The sequence below is a fragment of the Eptatretus burgeri genome, chromosome 4 (genome assembly GCF_056783735.1).
Source record: "Eptatretus burgeri isolate ZD-2024b chromosome 4, Ebu_testis_v1, whole genome shotgun sequence".
In the NCBI taxonomy this organism is placed as follows: Eukaryota; Metazoa; Chordata; class Myxini; order Myxiniformes; family Myxinidae; genus Eptatretus; species Eptatretus burgeri.
In genome coordinates, this window is record NC_140964.1 from 127304187 (window position 1) to 127326105 (window position 21919).

The window sequence follows — 21919 nt, forward strand, 5'->3', positions numbered from 1 at the left end:
TTTTTTGAGGAGAAACCCAATAACTCTCTAAATGAATTATCAATTGTGAAATCAACCTTGTAGTTATTTTTAACTTTAATCGTCGATTTTGAAGTATGTTTTTCAATGTCTATAACAATATTTTTTGGTTCATCACCCTGTTCTTTCATAAGACGAGCAATTTCGGAAGATATTTGAGAAATCTCATATGCTCCGGGTGAGACTGTTATCGTTTTGTATCCACTTCCGGGATTATAACTAAACTTGTCATTTTTATCAGTTATATTAAATAAGGTATTATAAGTTTCCATGGACAATAAAGATGCCTCATATTCTTTTGTTGGGTCAAGTTGTAGTGGGTATGGGAATGAAGATGTGTGGTCGCTTGTTGTGAAATTGAAACTAAGGATTGTGCTTCTCATCTTATTTAATATGAGATAAAATGTCTTTATATTGATATTTATTAATTATTTTCATGTTCATCAACTGGTCTAAAATGGCTGATGCTTCATTAAAACAATTGTTATTTCCAGCCTTCTTACTACCTAACAACAATAACAGTCTATTAACTAATTGCGATGGGTTATTTGGAAGAAAACTAATACCTGAACCAAGGATACTTAAAGCCTGAATAATGTGTTTCTCCTTCTCATTTTTCCTACTTTTACTAGAAATACTAACCCTATAATTTAGAGTGTTCAGCAGATCAATATATACTCTATCATCATTATTTTTCATATCCAATGGTTTATCAATATACTTTGATTCATCCCTCACAGTTGAACCTTGTCTTCCATCTTTTGTGAGAAGAAACATTAATCTCGGAGTTAGTTTAACAGGGGGTTGAGCAGAACCTAAGAACCTTAATTCATCATTAAATATCAATACCTTTTCTTGAACAAGATGAAATATTGCTGGTTGTTCTGTTGGAATGAGTCCTGCTTTGGTTTTTGAATCCGCTGAATATTCATTGTTTTGAAGAGCATTCACAATATAATCAGGGGGTCGATTAATCTCTTCCAGTTGTTGAAATAAACCTTCATCATCATATACCTTTAATTCTCCTAAATGCTCTAATTCTTCCTCCGTCATTTGATCAAAATCTTTTAACATTTGAAGTTTTTTAGGAGTATATTCTACTGTGGGAACTGTGGAAACATCTTTCATTTTTTCTTGGGAATTTTTTAAAAGTGGTTTAAAAAATTTCTCTTGTTTTCTTTCAAATGCTTCTTCGCCCGTTAGTTTCTGTCTGCGTTTCTTCTTTATGTCTTCCTGCTGTTTTACAACTTTTGAAACCAACTCTTGATGTTCCTTAAATCTTCTTGCTCTTTCTTTTGCATCCATTTATTTATTGTAAAATATCATTTAATGAATTGTAAAGATCAACAGGGAAATTTTCCTTTTCTTCATCATTCAAGTAGATGTGTTCAAATAAATACTTTTCTTTAAATATTTCATCAAATTCTTTATTAACATTAATGCGAGTTGTAATTTCTTCTTCACTAATACTTGCATCTCTGCTTTTCATACGTTTGCGTTGAGTTTCTTCATCAACATCAAAACCGAATGATAAAATCTTCACTCCGCTCAGATGTTTAATAATTTGTCTCGTTCCTTCTGGATTAGTTTCTAATATCCCAAGACCACCAGATTTTAGTTTCCTTAACTCACTCTTGCAATGTGAATATTTTGTTGTACCAAGAGAAACCTCCTCAAATATTTGACCTTCATTCCTCAATCGCATATGTTCCTCCACTGAAATATAGTGATAATCTTCACCTTTTACTTCTCCAGGTCTTATTGCTCTAGTTGTTGTTGATACAATGCGTATCACGGGGTGTTTTTTAAGTAAATTTACAATATTCTCATTTGTACTACACAAGAACCTTGATTTCTGAAAGTTTTTTTCCAGAAGCAGATTTACCCACAAGATTTATAATAATAGTTGTCATTTATATATGTAATTGTTTATAAAACAAAAAATATATCCCTTTATATCTCATCTTGTTTCACAACAATATATTTATATTTTTCAGTCGTGTGCTTCATGTAATCCTCAAATTTCTTTTTACTACATAATGTAGAACAATTATCTCTCCAAAAATTATTGATATCTATTGAATTTAACTTGAATAAAATAAAAGTATTAGCATTGTTTCTGATGGAACGACGAGGAAGTTGAAAGTACGATTGACTAAGATAAATACAATTACAAGAAGAATGTCTCCCTCTTGTGTAGTAGCTGTCCATTACCGTTTGGTTTCTCTCATTAACACAATCATCAAAGATAACGAGGTTCTTTTTTGATTTATCCAAATCTTGGGGAGACGGTAGATCATCCGTATTATCACTAAGAATACAAGTTATAGGATTTGATTTCTTTTTACATCTCTGTGTATCACAAAATAGTTGAATTATATCTTCAATGTTATAATCATTTAGGTTTTTTGACGTTTAAATAAACCGATTGTATCTTCTTTTTGAAGACCAGCATTAAAACCTTGTGAGAGTAGTTGATACTCTGGTTGAAAACTCGACTTTGTGAAAATTATTAAATTATCATAATCTAAAAAGTTGGGAGTGAGGAGCATCTTTAAAAGTAAGCAGGTTTTTCCACATCCACTTGAACCAACTATGAGACATCTTAATGAATTTGAGAGATTTTTATGGTTGTTAAATTTTATCTTATTTTCCCAAATGGGTAAAAAAATCATTCATTTATATATTTGGAAAACAGGTTATTTAATTTATTATTGGCTTTTTTAGAAACTCTATATTTTATCCTAAGTTCAGGTTTAATTTCAAGATAATCCATTATTTTATTTATACAATATCTTGTGTTGATATTTCCCTGAAAATTACATCCATGAATAACATATAACAACAATCCTTTGAACATTTCTCTTATACGTTCAGTTTCTTCCCTTGTAAGGAAAGGTGTGTTATCACCCTCATACTTTACATTCATTTCTCTAATCAATCTTGTAAAGCAATTCATTTTTGGTGTAAATCTAAAATAATTCTTTTCCTTTTTATATTTTTTATTATCATTAATTAGAAGATAATCACAGAATATACATTGTTTATAGGCTTTTGACTCTGTGTTTAATCCCCGTCTTTCACACGCAGGACAATTCTCAAATTTGTCATATGGAGAATCAGGAAAGTCGAGCATATTTATAAAGTAAAACTTTACTTAAACTGAAATTCATCTATACTTTCAGTTGTATATTGACTCATATTTAATAATATTACCATCGATATCAATGTACTTTTTTTCATTACCAGATTCAACGACAACATTTTTTATATTAAAGGTAATTTTAAAATGATCGTAAACTACTATTGAACGAAATGTCATTTCACCTGATATATTAACATCCTTTATTTCATCAGGATTTACATCTTTAGGGTTGTTGAAAAAAATACAAATTTCTCCTTGCATATTACAGATGGTCTTATCTTTTCTTTCTAAAGCTTCATCCATAAGGTTTTTGCTTTTTGATACTTTTTCTTGTTTCATTGCTTTTTCTAGTTTTGAATATATTACCAGAAGGAGAGGAGAAACTTTTGTTAGAGATACTTTAATTGATGTTCTACCAGGTATACTAAAAGCCCTTCCACTGAAGGAAATTGAAGAACTCATATTATTTACCATAATTGTTTTTATCCAATAGTTGTTATATTTATCTTTGTTCAATTTTACATCCTTGACATATTTCTCAGTATCTTTAACAAATGAAGAGATTGATTGAAACTTGTCTTTTGTGTCTTGAAATTTATTAAGTATTTATTAAGTGAAAAAGTTGGAGGATAAAATGGTTTTAAGCACAGATTCACCTGTAAAATAAACAAAATTTTCATCAAGAAAATTTTAGTTTAAGCAAAGATTTATTATATAAATATGATGAATACAACATACTGCGATGTTTGTAATCACAAATATAAACATTATAGAAAACACCTCCGAACCAACAAACACACATTTAATCTATTTCATAAAATATCTCCTCTTGAGTTGGAAAGAAAACATTGTGATATCTGCTCAAAGGATGTTTTGAAGAGTAGTTATAATAGACATCTTCAATCACAAAAACACAATAAAAATGAGTTTAAAGTAAAGGGAGACTATTATATTGAAAACACTGATGGGGCATTTAAAGGGCATATAAAAATAAGGATTTTCAATTTGGAGAACCCGGTCCATCATCAATAGCTGAATCAATTGAAATAGTGAAACGTGATGTTGAAAAAGTTATTAAAAAGACATTAAAAGAAATGAAAACTTTAAAGTTTTATATGGGAGTGAAAATGAATATGAAAAGACAAGATGAAGAACAAACTACTTATATGAGAACAGATCTTCATTTTATAACATCATTTCAAGATTTTTTTGAATAGTGGGGTTTATGAAGAACTATCAAAACAAGAGGAAGATGTTGATAATACAGTGGTAGGAAGTGGATGCAATATTTAAAAAATCATCTTTTTAGATATACACATTCTAAAATCAAACCCTCTTAAAGCTTCTTCTTATATTGAATTACGAAAAGAAATAAAACTAAAGAAGGCAGTTGTTAATATTAAGAACAATGATAATAAATGTTTTCTCTGGTCTGTTCTTACTCACTTTCATCCACCAAAATGTAATTCAGAAAGAGTAAAACAATATATGAAATATGAGAATACCTTGGACATTAAAGATTTTAAATTCCCAATGCCACTAACAGATATTCCTAAATTTGAGAAAAAGAATAATCTTTCTATTAATGTATATGGATTAACGGATACAAACAAAGTTCAAATATTAAAAATTTCAAACAACTATAAAAATGAAGAAACACACATTGATCTTTTATATTTTAGTGTTGGAAATAATTCACATTACACATACATCAATAATTTATTAAGATTAATCTCTTCTCAGGTATTCAGAACAGCAAACAAAATATGTCCTTGTAAGCGATGTCTTAATTCATTTCATACAAAATAACGATTAGAACAACATTCAAAATATTGTAGTAATCATAAATCAGCTGTAATTACAATGCCTAAACCTGGTGAAAAGATTTCTTTTGAAGATTATAATAAATCTATCATGCACCCATTTGTGATATACGCTGATTTTGAGTGTATCCTTAAAAAGATAAATACTGCTTCTCCTAATCCAAAAGAATCATATACAAATAAATATCAAAAACATATTCCTTGTGGTTTCTGTTATTATATCAAATCATCTGTTGGAGAAAAGTATAACAAACTTGAACATTATAGTGGAAAAAAAGCTTCACAAGAGTTTGTAAAACGATTAGAAAAGGATTGTATAAGACTCACTGAATTAATGAAAGAAACAAATGAACCGATGAAATTAACCAAAGAAGAAAAATTAGAATTTAGAAAGAACAATATCTGTCATATTTGTGAGGGGGAAATTAAGGAGTCTAAAGTTAGGGATCATTGTCATCTTACTGGTAAATATAGAGGTCCCGCTCATTCCTGTTGTAATCTTAATTATAAATTACCTTCTTTTATTCCAGTCTTTCTTCACAACAGCGCCAATTATGATACACATCTATTTATAAATGAACTTTCAAAAACACCAGGGAATATTTCTGCCATAACAAACACAAGTCAAAAGTATATTTCATTTACAAAAATTATATTCACAAAACCTTTAACTCGTATTAGGTTTCTAGATTCTTACAAGTTTATGGGAACACCACTAGCCTACCTCGCATCAAATCTAAGCTCCACGGACTCTTTTCCAAATCTTAATTCATTCTTTCCAAAAGAGGAAATTCTCACGAAAGAGGAAATTCAGATTAAAGAGAGAATTCAAAGTAAAGAGGAAATTCTAATTAATGAGGAAATTTATGAAGAAATTCTAACTGAAGATGAAATTCTAATTATAAAGAAAATTTGAACAATGAATGAAATTCTAACTAAAGAGGAAATTCTGATTAAAGATGAAATTCTGATTAAAGAAGGAATTCTCACGAGAGAGGAAATTCAAACAAGGAATGAAATTCAAAGTAAAGAGAAAATTCTTACAAGTAAGGGAATTTATCCTTATGATTATATGGATTCATTTATGAGATTTAAAGAAACACAACTTCCTTCAAAAGAAAGTTTCTATAATAACCTTTATGAAGAAGAGATAAGTGATAAGGAATATAAACACGCACAAGAAATATGGAAAATATTTAAGATAAAGAACCTTGGAGAATATCATGATTTATATCTAAAAACAGATGTTTTATTGTTAGCTGATGTGTTTGAAGCTTTTAGATCACTCTGTCATAATAAAAATTGTTATGGATTAGATCCTGCCCACTATTTCACAGCTCCTGGTTTAGCTTGGAGTGCAATGTTGAAAATGACAAAACAAGATATAGATTTAATCAGTGATGTTGATATGCTTTTGATGATTGAGAAGTCCAAGAGAGGTGGAATATCACAAGTATGTTCAAAAAGATATACTAAAGCAAATAATAAATATCTTCCAAATTATGATAGTGAAAAAGATAGTAATTATTTGATGTATTTTGATGCTAATAATTTGTATGGATGGGCAATGTCTCAATCTCTGCCTTATGGTAAATTAGAGTGGGTGGAAGAAAAGGATTATGAAAAGGCTTTGATGAATATTGTTATTTCTTCTCAAGAGGAATTGAATGACGAAGAAGAAGGTTATTATTTTGAAGTTGATTTGAGGTACCCGAGTGATCTTCATAATAAGCATAAAGACCTTCCTTTTGCATGTGAGAAAGAAACCCCAAAGAAAGAATGGTTCAGTGATTATCATAAAAGCTTTAATATTAAAGGTAAATCAACAGAAAAGTTATTAACAACATTCTATGATAAAGAGGGATATGTTTTGCATCAGAGAAGCTTAAAACAGTTTTTGAGAGAAGGATTGAGAGTAGCTAAAATTCATAGAGTTTTAAAATTTAAACAAAGTCCTTGGGTGAAAAAGTATATTCAATTCAATACAGATATGAGAGCAAATACAAAAGTAAAATTTGAAGGAGACTTTTATAAATTAATGAATAATGCTGTATTTGGAAAGACTATGGAAAATGTTAGAAACAGGCAAAACATTAGATTCGCAACATCTTGGAAAGAAGCTTCGAGATTGATAAATAAACCAAGTTTTGAGAGAGAAGAGGTTTTTTCAGAGAACTTTTCTGCAATTCATATGAAAAAGGAAAGTATTGTAATGGATAAACCAATTTATATTGGAACAGCAGTTCTTGATTTATCAAAGATATTGATGTATGATTATTTGTATAATGACTTAAAGAAAGAGTATGGTGAAAATGTTTCATTGTTGTATATGGACACTGATAGTTTTATCCTCGATATAAAAACTGATGATGTTTATAAAGATATGAAGAAAAATATTGGAGTATATGATACAAGTAATTTCAGAAAGAAGAGTGAGTTATTTTCCAAAAAGAATGAAAAGGTTATTGGTAAGTTTAAGGATGAGTTGGGTGGAAAAGCAATGAGTGAGTTTATTGGATTGAGAGCAAAGGCATATGCTTATAAGTATGGTGATGAGATTGATAAGAGGTTAAAGGGAATAAAGAAATATGTAATAAAGAAATCAATAACTTTTAGAAATTATTATAATTGTTTGATGAATAAGAAAGAAGAATATAGGAAAATGAATACAATAAGAAGTTATAAACATAACATATATAGTGAAGAAGTAAATAAAAAGGCATTAGGAGCCTTTGATGATGAGATTTATTTTAGATAATGGAATAGATTGTGTTCCATATGGATATTGTATGATAGATTGAATAGAATAGATTGTGTTTTAACGATGGGAAGATGGGTTAGGGTTTTTTAAGGGCTACCGCCGCGTTTTTTTGCAATTTATAAATGGTCAAACCAAGTATTAATCAAACTAAAGAGTGGAGAAAATCTCAGTCTTGGTATATAAATGGAAAACATAATGAATGTGAAAAATATCAAATAAGTCTTATTGAAAAAATAACTAAAACAAAGGTAAATAAAACAAATAAGCGAATCAATTTAAAAAGTAGTAAGTTAGAGGATGTAAAGAAAAATATGAATATCCTTGAATGGACTGAAAACTTTGATGGTTATCAATTGAACAATGAAAAAACAATTTAATATAATCTCAAAATGATATGTGGCTCAGGAGGTGGTCAAACAAGAGCATTAAGAGAAGTTTATCATTTCGTAATGGCACAAAAGGGGTATCTTAAAAAATATAAAGATTCAAATGTTTTGTTTTTCAATATTTTAGATGGGGATTATTGTGCAAAGAAAATTAAACTATTGAAGGAATTTGAGAATGAACAAATCTTTATAGGTTCAATGAGTGAGCTAAACAATATGCATCGGTTATTTGATAAAGAATGTCCCGAGGGTTAGACGTTTCAGATATTTCTTTAGAATCACCTTGAACAAATCTTTATCTTATTGTATGGATTATTTGAAAAAAAAAAAAAAGTGTCCCCAGGTTAAAAGGGGAGACAAATAAATATACCTTGGGATAAAAAGGGGGTTTATTTTTAGGGAAAAAAATATGAATCGCTGAAAATCCCCCATTCATTTACATGGGGAAAAGTGAGCCAGAACCAGTATATTCACCCTACTCATATACATATACATACATACAGGCACTCACCTGAAAGGATCGCCTCAGGTGAACCCAAGGAGACCACCGTCTGGTATATGTATATATATATATATATATATATATATATATATATATATATATATATATATATATATATATATATATATATATATATATATATATATATATATATATGCCTGGTGTTGGATTCCTGGTTCGGGTGGTGAGCTTGGGATCCTACTATCCCGAGTTGAAATCCCACTCGGCTGTTGAATTAATACCAGATGCTGTTCACTTTGCCTGGCATCCTTCCGAGGTCGGCAAAATGAGTACCAGCTTGCTGGTATACTGTGTCGGAGTGGTCACCCATCCAGGATTGTGTCGAATAGCCAAGGAGACTGCATAGGCAGCACCAACGCTCTGCACAGAGTATGGTCGCAATGGATGGATGGATGGATACATTTATGCATATATAAATACATATATACATATTCATACAAAATAACATATATGTATACACATATTTATACATTAACAAAAAGTATGGTCAGTGAGGCAGTGAAGCCGAGAAGCCGTCCGTCAGTCCATGAAGACTATATGCCTATAAGTCACATCCTGTTTAAACGTGAATTCCCCAAGACCCTGAAGACCCAAAAGACTCAAAAGTCCACGAAGACCCAAAAGTCCCCAAAAAATAACCGGACACAAAAAGACCTAAAAGATGCCAAACACTCAAATGACTCGAAGACCTTCAAGACCTCCGAGACCTTAACACCATTTAGACCTCTTACACACTTCAGACAGATAGGAGAGCTTAGACCCTTGACCCTTTCGACCACTTGGACCTTCATATAATCACAAATTATATTTCAAATAAATATAATATTACCAATATTAGAAATAAATTTATAGAAAAAAATGTTTGCATTATGATTGGTGAAAATCATGCCAACACAGCAAATCTATGACATCTATCTCTGCAACAACGTGTGGAGAGGCGAGCGTAGCAAGCCGATCCATGCTAGTAAAATATTTGACAGTGAATGCTGAAGTGATCATTCACTGTTGTGGTGAGTCGATCATTGCAGGCATATTGTCACCCTACTCAATTAGTAGGCCCGTCAAGTTGGTCAGAGCCATCAGTAAAAACTGGTAGCTGTGAGTCGATACAGCTTGTACCACGGCATTCTCCACACAGCAGTGCAAGGCAGGGCATATTTTATGGCATCTGCACATCCTTGTATTGCAATCTTTTTTTTTTTTCACAACGGCAGCAGATGGCATTGAGTAGTTATGACGGTGCTGCAGGCTGGTCCCGTCTGTATGGGCAGACATCTTCCATCTACCATGTACCATCCCCACCACTCTGGCCTCATATTGATATCTTCCCCTGCAATTGTGACGTTGACCTTCCTTGTGTGAAAATAAGGTAGTATAACAAATTTCAGGGCATTTGGCCTCAGGGCATAATGGGTTTTACAGTTTTGGTCATTGGACGGGTTTACCGGCATATATCTAATATATCAAGCTCATTCCAACCACTGACTCACTGAATTATATTAAAGAAAGATAGGAACCTTCTAGGTGACGTGGAAAGATGAAATGTTGTGTGGTGATGGATATTGAAGCCGATAGATACACCAGGAGAATATATATACATATATATATATATATATATATATATATATATATATATATATATATATATATATATATATATATATATATCACAAAACCATTGGAAAGCATCCATAAATGAAAACGAAATAAATGCAGGTGAGCGACCTGACCTGAGACAAGGAGGAAGCACAGTTAGTTATTGCTTCCAATGTGTCAGCACATCCCACGAGTAATATATATATATATATATATATGTGTATATATATATATATATATATATATATATATATATATATATATATATATATATATATATATATATTCCACTGTATGCTCTCAAAGGACGGCAGTCGCACATGGAAGACGTTCTCGAAGAAGAAGCTCTCTTTTTACGGCTCCAAGCACCCCCCTCCCCCCCTTTTATAAGCCCCAGGAGAAGGGTGGGGCAAGGACCAGAAAGTGACACACTTTGGACCAAATCCGGCTCCTCGATTGGGCCACAACGGCCCTAGCCACATCCCACCAGGCTCCGGGACCGGAAATTGGCTGAGATGTCCACCAGCTTCAGCACGGCTCGGAGCTCCTGACTTAATATAGGGAGCATGCTCCCCGAGCCGGCACCCCGGCCCCGCATGTAGTCTGTATGTTGGATGGTAGCAAACTTTCTCCGCCACCCACGGGCTCCTACACGAGCCAAAATGCACACCCGGTACCCGAACCAAACTCCCGGATCACCCTTCCCGCGACCCTTCCTTGTTGCTTATGGTCTTGCCGTGGTCTGATGACTGGATGAGGGTTGTAACAATTCCAGACGATCACCTGGGGCGTTCCCGATGAGATGCGGTGTTGTCATTTAACGTCTGTTACATGATCGAGCATCGAGTTGCGCCAAGGTCTGTTGCGCCAAGGATAATGGCCGATGCCGCGCAGTGTTCGAAATAGAGTGGCGAATTGTAGTGATGCAGAGGTATAAGGGGATGAGGCAATATTTTTCCCATGTGTGGGAGGCATTTGTGGTTAAAGTGATGAAATTTGGTGAGTGAGGTGCGGAGTAAGATGTGGTGCCGATTGGGAACTTGTGCACAGATTTGAATGGAAAATGGCGCATGAATTCCCGAGGCAGGTTTGTCTTGTATGCAACAGGTTTGATTCGAGCCATGGGAAGCATCGCGGTGTGCTTATTAAGCAATCATCTGTTGAACGGCGTGTGTGCTTGCATGCATGTGTACTATGGTTAAAAGGAAAGGGTTAGAGAAGGGGTCAGAGTACGAATCAAGGAGATATTTATCAGACCTAACTTCGAGTCCCACGCAATGCCATTTCTCCCGTTAACCCACGAGACATGAAGGGAGGACGAGCTACCCGAATACCAATGAAATAACTGCCTGGGGATCACTGAATGTTGGGTGCCATTGCCTTAGAGGCATGCGGTTTTGCAGAATCGCAACACTACCCCCCCCTCCCTTTTGCAAGACTGCTTGCGAGTGAACACTGAATAATTTTTTGTATTTCTGCATAAATTTGAAAATTTGACATAAAATGTGCTCAGATCTTCATTTAAGTCCAAATAATAGATAAAAGAGAACCTGATTAAACAAATAGCATACACCCCCCCCCAAAAAAAAAACAAAAAACAAATCTACGTTCATTTATTTATTGAGAAAAATGATGTAACATTCAATTTCTTTGTTGGAAAAAGTATGTGGACCTCCAGGTTAATCAGCTCAATTAAGGGGGTAATTACAGTCAGACGTTTCAGTTAATGGGATGACAATCAGGAGTGATCGGTGGCCCTGCCCTATATGAAAAACATACTTTGTTTGTCACCATCGGAGTCTGATCTTCCCCACACAGGTTTGTGGAAGCGTGTCAAAAGAGATTTCTGAGGACCTCAGAGAAAAGAGCTGTTGATGCTCATCGGTCTGGAAAGGGTTACAAAACCATTTCTAAAGATGTTGGGCTCCATCAATCTACTGTCAGGCAGATAGTGTACTAATGGAGAAAATTCAACATCATTGTTACTCTTTCCAGGAGAGGTTATCCAACAAAAATCACTCCAAGAGCAAGGCGTACAATAATCCAGGAGGTCACAAAGAACCCCAGGGTAAAATCTAAAGATCTGCAGGCCTCTCTTGCATTGGTTAATATCAGTGTTCAGGAGTCCACCATCAGGAAAACATTGAACAAGAATGGTGTGCATGGGAGGATAGCAAGGAGGAAGCCACTGCTCTCCAAGAAGAACATAGCCACCCGTCTCATGTTTCGCAAAGATCACCTGGATGATTCAGAAGGCTTTTGGAAGAATGTTCTTTAGACAGAAGGCTATTGGCAAAAGAAACCAAACACTGCATTCCAACATCAGGACCTCATCTCAACTGTGAAGCATGGTGGTGGGAGAATCATGGTTTGAGGCTCCTTTGCTGCCTCAGAATCTGGACGGCTTGCCATCATTGTTACTGATTGTAAAGACCCGGTCACACCTTGACGTTTTGGACAACGTATGCCGATTTTTGATTTTTTTTTCTAAAACGCTGGCACACGTTGAATACGTTATGGGTAAGTTTTGATAACATTGAGAGCACGCTGAAAAACACTGCCATACGTCGTAGTGCGCTGGCTTGAAACGTTGTACTTTTCGGTTGTCCTCAAATTTTTTCATGCTTGAAATTTCACGACGTATGCCGGCGTATGACTCACACGTTCCGCTACGCTGGCCACAAGTTGTATGCACGGTCTGCGATCGTTGACAGACGTCAACACATGCTACTTGTAAGTTAATCATAAGTTGAGACACGCCGAGGTAATGTTTAGCGTACCCAAAACTTATTTCTAACCTATGATTAACGTGTTGTTGGCACGTTACGCGATCGTTGCCACACGTCGACAGACGTTACTTTTAAGTTACTCATAGGCTGAAAGACGTCGGTATAATGGATCGTCCTTGCGTCAGCGTCCACGGCCACGGCCACGGCCAGGACACTTATTTGCAGCATTCTTCAAACTTTTCTTCGGCATGACGAGGATGTTCACACTTCGATGTCTAGCTTGGCTATGATTCCAATTGTCCATCGGCAGCGTCTATTTAAAATAGTCGAGTTTGAGCGTTTTAACACGTTCAGAAGAAACGCTTCAAATTTCCAAACCCCAGCGTCAAAAAACAAAGGCGAGTGACAGCAATTTAAATCGTTCATTGTAAACAATGAAAATAGCAGAATGGTACCGTTTAAAAGTCGTTGAGTGTAAAAAAAAATCCAATTGTTGAGCGCAAACGTCTACTTTCAATAGTGGAGATGCAGCCATTTAAATCGTTGAGTGGCAGCCTATGAACCTACCCGTGGACACGCGGACGCAAGGAGGATCCATCATAACCCACACCCTCCCCCTCACACTCGCCTACTACTGCCAACATGAACAAACTACTACTAATACTAATAATAATACTAATACTGATACTGTTACTGCTGACATGGACATCGACTCAAAAAGGACTCGAAAACACTGTTGGGTTCCCCTTTTATGAGCAGCATTTTTATATACCAATTCCCAAAACCGCTGGGAACACGTCTTTATATGGCAGTTGTAAGCTAGACACACATTCATTTTTTTTTTTTTTGTCGACCGGAAGACGTCATTGGAATACGTCTACATACGTCGATGTGTGTTGGGACTACGTAAAGAATTGGTTCAAAGCACGTCAAACATAAGTTAGAAATAAGTTTCGCGTAAAAAAGACATTATCGCGACGTGTTTCGACTTATGAGTAGCTTATAAGTAGCCTTTGTGGACGTGTGTAAGTGTCCACATATCGTGTGTAAAACTTATCCCCATCGCATGCGGAACGTGTGTCATACGCCGAGTACGTCGTAAAATTTTGAACATGTTTAAAATTTCTTGACGTACTCTACTTACTACGACGTATGATAGCATACTTTAGCGTTCTACTCACGTATACCAAGCTTACTCATACCGTATTTGACGTGCCCCAAAGTTTTAGACACATTTTTCTTAGGTCGGCATACGCTAGCAAGATCGCCAAGGTGTGACCGCGATGTTGACACTTCCATTTCTACGGCAGTTATGATTCGAATCGTTGTGCGTCAGCCTTTTAATAGGCTACGTCACGACATCGTCGGCGATGCGTGCAACGCGCTATGCCGAAGTTAGACTATCGTTGGGCATCGGTTGTGTAGGCCAACAACAGGTCCAGCATTCGTTGGTATAAGTTATCTATAACACAACGAAACGTTCTGTGTCCATTACTAATATGTTATGCATACGACCAACTCGTTATGAATACGTCCGAATCTTAAAAAAAAAACATCAAAAGTTCAACGTAAGCCAGCGTTTTACATACATTTTAATACGTTGCCATCGTTGGCTAAAACGTTAAGGTGTGACTGGGCCTTAACATCAGTCCAGGAACCATGATTTCTGGATTGTACCAGAAAATTATACAGGAGAATATCAGGGAATCCACCCTTGAGCTAAAGCTTAACAGAAAGTGGGTCATGAAGCAAGACAACAATCCAAAGCGCAGAAGTAACTATAAGGGCACTCAGTGGAGCGCATACCTCCACCACGCAATGCCCGATCCAGTGGAACATATTGAGATACTGTATTGTGCTATATATCGTTTTTAGCCCAATCTCTCAATGATGAAGAAATCACTTTGAAAATTAAATAATCCTCGTCTCCCAGATTCAGATTTTCATCAATTCGTCATGGTTTGAATTCGAAACAATTCGTCATGGTCAGACACCCAACATTTCCATCAAGTTTCATCCGAAACCGTCCACAACTTTTTGAGATATCGTGCTATTAGTCCAGCGGCGTAGTCTGATATTTCAGATCGAGCTGACCAAGGCACAATCTCGGGTGGCTCCATATCTAGAATTGTTCAGAATACATTATTCTACATGTGTACTAATTTTGGTGCTTTTATGCAAATTTGAACAATTGGCTTGCTATGCTGCAGCTATATATATATATATATATATATATATATATATATATATATATATATATATATATATATATATATATATATATATATATATATATATATATATATATATATATATATATTAGTTTGGCCCTATCTCTCAATGGCGAGGACTTGAAAAATTTTCGGATCCAGATCCGGATTCAGATCTTCACCAAAATTGGATCAATTCTTCAAAGTCAGACACCAAATGTGTCCACCCAGTTTTTCCCGAAGCCATGCACAACTTTTTGAGATGTCGTGCTGTTTATCGTTTCTTGGCCCTTTCTCTCAATGGTGAAGCATCACTTTAAAAATTCCAGTCGCCGGATCTGGATCTTCACCAAAATTAGAACAATTCTTCCTCGTCACACACCCAACGTGTCGACCAAATTTCATCCAAATCCGTCCACAACTTTTTGCGATATCCTGCTCGAGGGGGTTCCACCAGCTACTGAACATAAAGGTTCACATACTTTTTCCGACAAAGAAATTGAATGTTGGATCATTTTACTCAATAAATAGATTTTCGAGTCGATGTTTTTGTGTGCTATTTGTTTAATCAGGTTGTCTTTGTCTATTTTTGGGACATAGATGAAGATCTGATGACATTTACAGTCAAATTTATGCAGAAATACAAAAAATTCTAAAGCATTCAAAAAACTTTTTCTCACTCACACACACACACACACACACACACACACACACACACACACACACACACACACACACACACACACACACACACACACACACACACACACACACACACACACACACACACACACACACAAAACTGCATGTAATGCACAGTGAAAGAAAAGCACTAGTGGCTTGGTAACAATGCACATTTACTGGGATTTCTCGAGAGACGTGGACAGTAGTGACCAACTTTGCTGCAAATGAGAGTTGGAGAATGACTTTGGCATTCCCATATAAACATTATTAGATAGGCAAACGATTCCGATATATTTTACAGAGAGCATAAACCTGTAAACAGGCCTAAAGTAGAGACGACTTCAAGTGTGATGAGCCAATAAAAACTAAGGAACATTCCGTGCTCTGTCACAGTAACTATACAATGGGTTTCCATCACTGTACTGTATTTGAAAGGTTCTAAACTTGACTCGATATATTTGTGACTCTATATACGATATACGGATACTTGCATCCCTTGTGAGGACTTGCAAAAGTTTGTGGGAATGTTTTGGAAGAACGCTTACAATGTCGAAGAGCTCACACAACATATGAGCTCAGAATTCAGAATTCAGCTCAGAATTCAGCGAGTTAAACTCGATTAAAATCCTCAACAAGGTTGTACCCAACTGAAAGCTGCCATTTTTTGAAGCATGACGAAGAGGGGGGATGGTTCTTCCCAAAGTAGGACACCCTTCAGAAGTAAAGCCAGCTGTCCCAACTGCATTTAGGTTGTGAATGTGAAAGAATATTTGACCATTGTGTGCCAATACTTGACCACATCTCCCACTTCGGGTTCTCTCTATAATGGCCACTACCTACAGTCAATAGAAGTACTGGGGTATGGATATGCCGACATGGCACATGTATGATGGGTGAAATTTCTTTGTATTGCAAAATTTCTTTGTAATGCCAAGATGGACATTACAGGGACTTTCTTCCTGAAAGTCCCTGTAATGTCCATCTTGTATTACCTGTGTATCCCACCCCATCCCTCTCCCTTCCACAGATCTCCGAATGTCTCTGTTCCCCACTGTTTTTTCCTTCCCTTTCCCACCTCTCTCGTCTCCTGCCCTCCTTGCTGTGCGTTGTGTTTTATCTCTCATTCGAGCCTTGACAATGTATACAACAAAAAAAAAGATAAAAAGTATGGTCAGCATAACACTCTTTACATATTACATTTGCAAGAATGCAAAAGAAAGTAAAATTCTGCTAATTTTGCGTATTTAATATATGCACATGACATGTCGATGTTTCTTCATTTTATGAATGGGAACAATCTGTCAAAGCTTTACTGCATTATGATCATTATTATTACTAAAGTATGGTTGGAAATCATTGTACTTTGGATAAGTTGAACCTATGCTGTGCAAACCTTTGGCAGAGTCAAAATATTATTGCCAAATAACCTTCTGGACATACTGTACTTCTTTCTTTATATTGGTGATGTAAGTGTCATGCACAATGCTTTTACAACTACAACGATTACAGGTTGGCACAAAGAGAAAATGCCTTGTTTTTTTTCCTGCATCATTGTGATTTGTTTGCAAACAGGTTGCCCCGGGATAAAGAAGAATCAGTTCATCACTTCCATTTTAGATGCTCTCATCACAGACATGGTGAAAGCAGCCAAAGAAGCAGGAGCATCCTCTCGTGGAAGGCAAGGCTTGTGATCCAAAATATAGTTGGAATTTTTTATTTTATAATTTTAAGTATTACACTGTCGCGTATATGGCTGGTTAAAACCGACCGTGCATGGATGGCCAAACGGTTACAGCCAAGGCGTTCGAGTTCTTGGCGGGAAATGCAAAGCAACGGGGGGGGGGGGGGATTTTATGGGTTTAATCACCCGAACCAAGAAAATGTACAAGAAGCCGGTAGGCAGACATGGGTAGTCGATCAAGTCGAATTTAGTCGTTTTTCAGCCATTACTAGCCAACAAAAGCGTCCATAGCAACGGTTCTTTCTCACACATAACGAGGACATTCCATGAACCTACCACACCAGTTTCATGTATATCTGACTCATAGTCTCTGAGATGTAACTAACTTCGTTTTTTTAGTTTTCAACCAGGGTTCATTCAAAGTCTATCTTCTCCGACAGTTTTTATAGGATCCGGCTGGAAATTTTTGACAATATGGCTGAATGTACTGCCCACAGTCGGTCGTGGCCCGATTTTTGAAAAAAATTAATTTTTGAGATTTTTTTGAAAATTTCAAAGGTCCGTTGCTAGGCAACGGATGGGTCCACAGCAACGGTTCTCATTTGCACACAACTAGGTCATGGTATGAACCTACCAACCAAGTTTCATCGAAATGGCCATTGTATTAACGGAGCACTGGACCGAACAGACATACAGACATCCATACAGACAGACTGCCAAACATAGACGGAAATACTGATAATAAGGGTAGACTAGACCGACTACCCAATAAAGGGGGAAATTCAACAATAAATAAAATAATCAAACGTTCAACAATTACGTACATGGAAAGGAATCAAGCAAAAGCAAATAGAAGACGCTGAGAAACAAATAAATAAAGGCCAAAATGGAGCACTTCCACATACAGACACACTCGACAAACAAAGGGATGAATACAAGATACTCAGAAAATCCCCCAGAGGCCTCAGGCCTGTCCGGTGAGCAGGCAAAATGCATGGCGCCGCCAAAATTTCTTCAGATGTACCCCTCTGCGTCCAACGCCAACCTCCCTTGTGCACCAAAGATAGCCAACGTGAGGCGATGGAACCAGACGACAGGCTGAAGTGGGGCGCATGTCCGGGAGATAGACATCAAGCAAAGCTAGTGAGGAGAGATGAGGAACACAAACGATGATGCCAGATTGAGCGTCGAGGCAGAGCCAAGAGAAGGAGGCAGGCTAGAGTGGAAGAAGAAGAGCGACCATCGCAGGCGAGAGAGGGGAAGAAGAAGAGCGACTACCACAAGCAAGAGAGGAGAAGAAGAAGAGCGACCATCGCAAGGGAGAGAGGGGAAGAAGAAGAGCGACCAGTGCAATTGAGAGAGAGGAAGAAGAAGAGCGACCAGTGCAAGTGAGAGAGGGGAAGAAGAAGAGCGACCAGTGCAAGTGAGAGAGGGGAAGAAGAAGAGCGACCAGTGCAAGTGAGAGAGGGGAAGAAGAAGAGCGACCAGTGCAAGTGAGAGAGGGGAAGAAGAAGAGCGACCAGTGCAAGTGAGAGAGGGGAAGAAGAAGAGCGACCACCACAGGCGAGAGAGGGGAAGAAGAGCAACTGCGCAGGCTCGCCTCTTTTTTTTTTAACACCCGCGATCACGTGACCTTCTCGAACCTTCTTTTTCGTTCGTCACCATGATCTCCCTGGGCCCTACATTCTCCAACGCCATACTCCCAAACTGATACTCTCAGCCCCAAAGCTCCCTTCCTCCTTCCCTGGTGCATTGTTCTTGTGTTTTATCCTGTGCTCACTGCAGCCTCCATTTCCATCGTGGCCTACTACAACACCGCAAAAGCCCCGTCCCCATTTCCCAAACACAGGGATGGCTACAAGGGGTTCATACACATAATCCGAATGTTAATTATCACGACCACCCACCCCCTATATTGAGGGGGGGGACAAAAATACACTTTCACAGAACAGGTTCCCTCACTTAAAGTGACGTCATCGTCGCTCCGAACCACGTCACACGGCCCAAGCTTCGCTGTGCATTCCTATCTCAGCTAAAGTCATTTCCCCTATCCCCACAAACATAACAATACTAAGGATTTGGAGGGTACTTAAAGCCAGGTATCCGCCCAAAACATCAGCTCCATATCATGGGGAAAATGGTAACCGAGTATAACTGCTGATAGCAGCCGGGTGACCATATAACTGAGTCTGAATAAGGAGCTGGGTGAGTATAACCTGATACCTGCGGTGATGAGCACATTTTGATCAATTTCCCATGAGGTCTTGAGCGTTTTATAAAAACGGCGATGTTCGTCTGCCATTGGTGATGAATATTGGCTTGAAAACCGACGCATATCAAGATGAAGAAGTGAAGCAATAATCCAATGCAAAAGAGCAAGTTGTAAGGAATCCAACGAGGTGACACAAAGAGGTGAACAAAGCCCAGCCTCACGGAGTGGAGGAGTAGGCCGTAAACAAAGCACTGCCTCGTGGAATGGAGGAGTTGGCCATAAACAAAGCACTGCCTCGTGGAATGGAGGAGTAGGCTATAAACAAAGCCCTGCTTCATGGAGTGGAGGAGTAGGCCGTAAACAAAGCACTGCCTCGTGGAGTGGAGGAGTAGGCTATAAACAAAGCCGTGCCTCGTGGAGTGGAGGAGTAGGCCGTAAACAAAGCACTGCCTCGTGGAGTGGAGGAGTAGGCTATAAACAAAGCCCTGTCTTGTGGAGTGGAGGAGTAGGCTATAAACAAAGCCCTGTCTTGTGGAGTGGAGGAGTAGGCCGTACAAAGCTGGCGGGATTCACGTTTTATTACAAACATGAGTCTGACGTGTAATTGCTGTTGCCATGACAGGCAGTGTGTACATTTGCCATTTCTCATTTGCATTTTTCCCTGAATATTTTCACTTGTGGGTGCAATAGTTTAAAAACACAGAGCGAGGATAAAAATGTCTGTCTTTGCCTATTGACACTCATCAATTTTTGTTGAAAGTAACCAAGTCAATAAATAACAAATAGCACCGCAATGTGGGCGTAACCTCTCAGCCCCTTGACGCAAACCAATTTCAATATGGTGGCCATATTGAAAATCGCAGCAAGCTCATTTTCGAAAGGAACCTTCCTCGACTCAACCCCAACACACCCAGCAAAAATGGATTTAATCGGACAAGGCGTTCTCCTCGAAATTGACGGAAACCAATTTCAAGATGGCTGCCGTGGCGGCCACAGTGAAAATCGCAGCATGCCCATTTTGGAAAGGAACCTTCCTCTACTCAACCCCATTATACCTTGCCAGAATAAAATCAATGTGTGAAGCCGTTCTCAAGTTATTGACCGGAAACCAAATTAAAGATGGCTGCCCTCGCCGCCATATTGGATATCGGATTGCGCTGAATATCGAAGGGAACCTTCCTCTAACCACCCCCATTATACCCCCATGCAAATAAAATCAATCTGTCAAGCCGTTCTCAAGTTATTGTCCGAAAACCAAATTCAAGATGGCTGCTCTAGCCCCCATATTGGATATCGCATCGCACTGATTATCAAAAGGAACCTTCCTCTCCCCAGCCCCAACACACACTGCAAAAATGGATTTAATCGGACAAGGCGTTCTCCTCGAAATTGATGGAAACCAAAAGTTGACAGACGGACAGACACCCAGACGCCCGCCCGGACAACGCCGATGACAATACCCCTTAGCCAATTTGGGCTGAGGGGTAAAAAGGGATGCTTGTTTTATGCATTTACGAACACTTTATTTTCTTAAATCTCCCTCTGTCCCCATGTAGAGTTCCTGAGCCTGACCCCACACAGACATTGGAAGAACGTGCCGTTGATTGGTTCTTTAAGTCATTGGACAGAAACCAGAGGGGTATCCTGGCTAAGAGGGACATGAAACGCCTGAAGCGTTTTTTGAAGAAAAGACCACAACCCCGACCGTGTGGTCGCAAGTTTGTGGAGTACTGTGACCTCAACAGCAACAAAGCCTTGTCTCTCCCAGAGCTGAGGGGCTGCTTGGGCCTGAAGAAGCAGCATGGTGAGTATAAATGCCTGTCAAGTTTGTGCCAATAAGGCAGACATAAAATTATAACCCACTAACAGGTTACCCACCCTTCGGGTGAGGGCAGAAGGGGAATTTTTAGTGGAGTACGTTCAACCTTCGTTGAAGCTAAATATGTGATCATACCACAAAGTGTGCCTGAGATTGGCCCAGTGACCGAGGAGTAGTTAGAAAAGGATCATAATAAAATCACTGGCCAGCTGGAGGGAAAGGTGTGGTCTGGCTAATGGGTAGTGCTTGTGACGCTGTGGGAGAGAGAAGGTGTGGCCGTATGTGTGGCGCTTGTGCCACACAAACAGGAATCGAGATATATATATATATAT

At 37.6% G+C, this 21919-nt stretch overlaps 1 protein-coding gene across 1 annotated transcript in view; it reads left to right on the forward strand.

Annotated features, from left to right (window-relative positions):
* The window catches only part of LOC147029064 (SPARC-related modular calcium-binding protein 1-like), a 205339-nt gene that overhangs the window by 166968 nt on the left and 16452 nt on the right, over nucleotides 1–21919 (forward strand). Inside the window, exons 10-11 of the mRNA XM_085879991.1 lie at nucleotides 17448–17553; nucleotides 21325–21572. Of these exons, the coding sequence (XP_085736117.1) occupies nucleotides 17448–17553; nucleotides 21325–21572 (354 nt within the window). The remainder of the gene's footprint in view (nucleotides 1–17447; nucleotides 17554–21324; nucleotides 21573–21919) is intronic.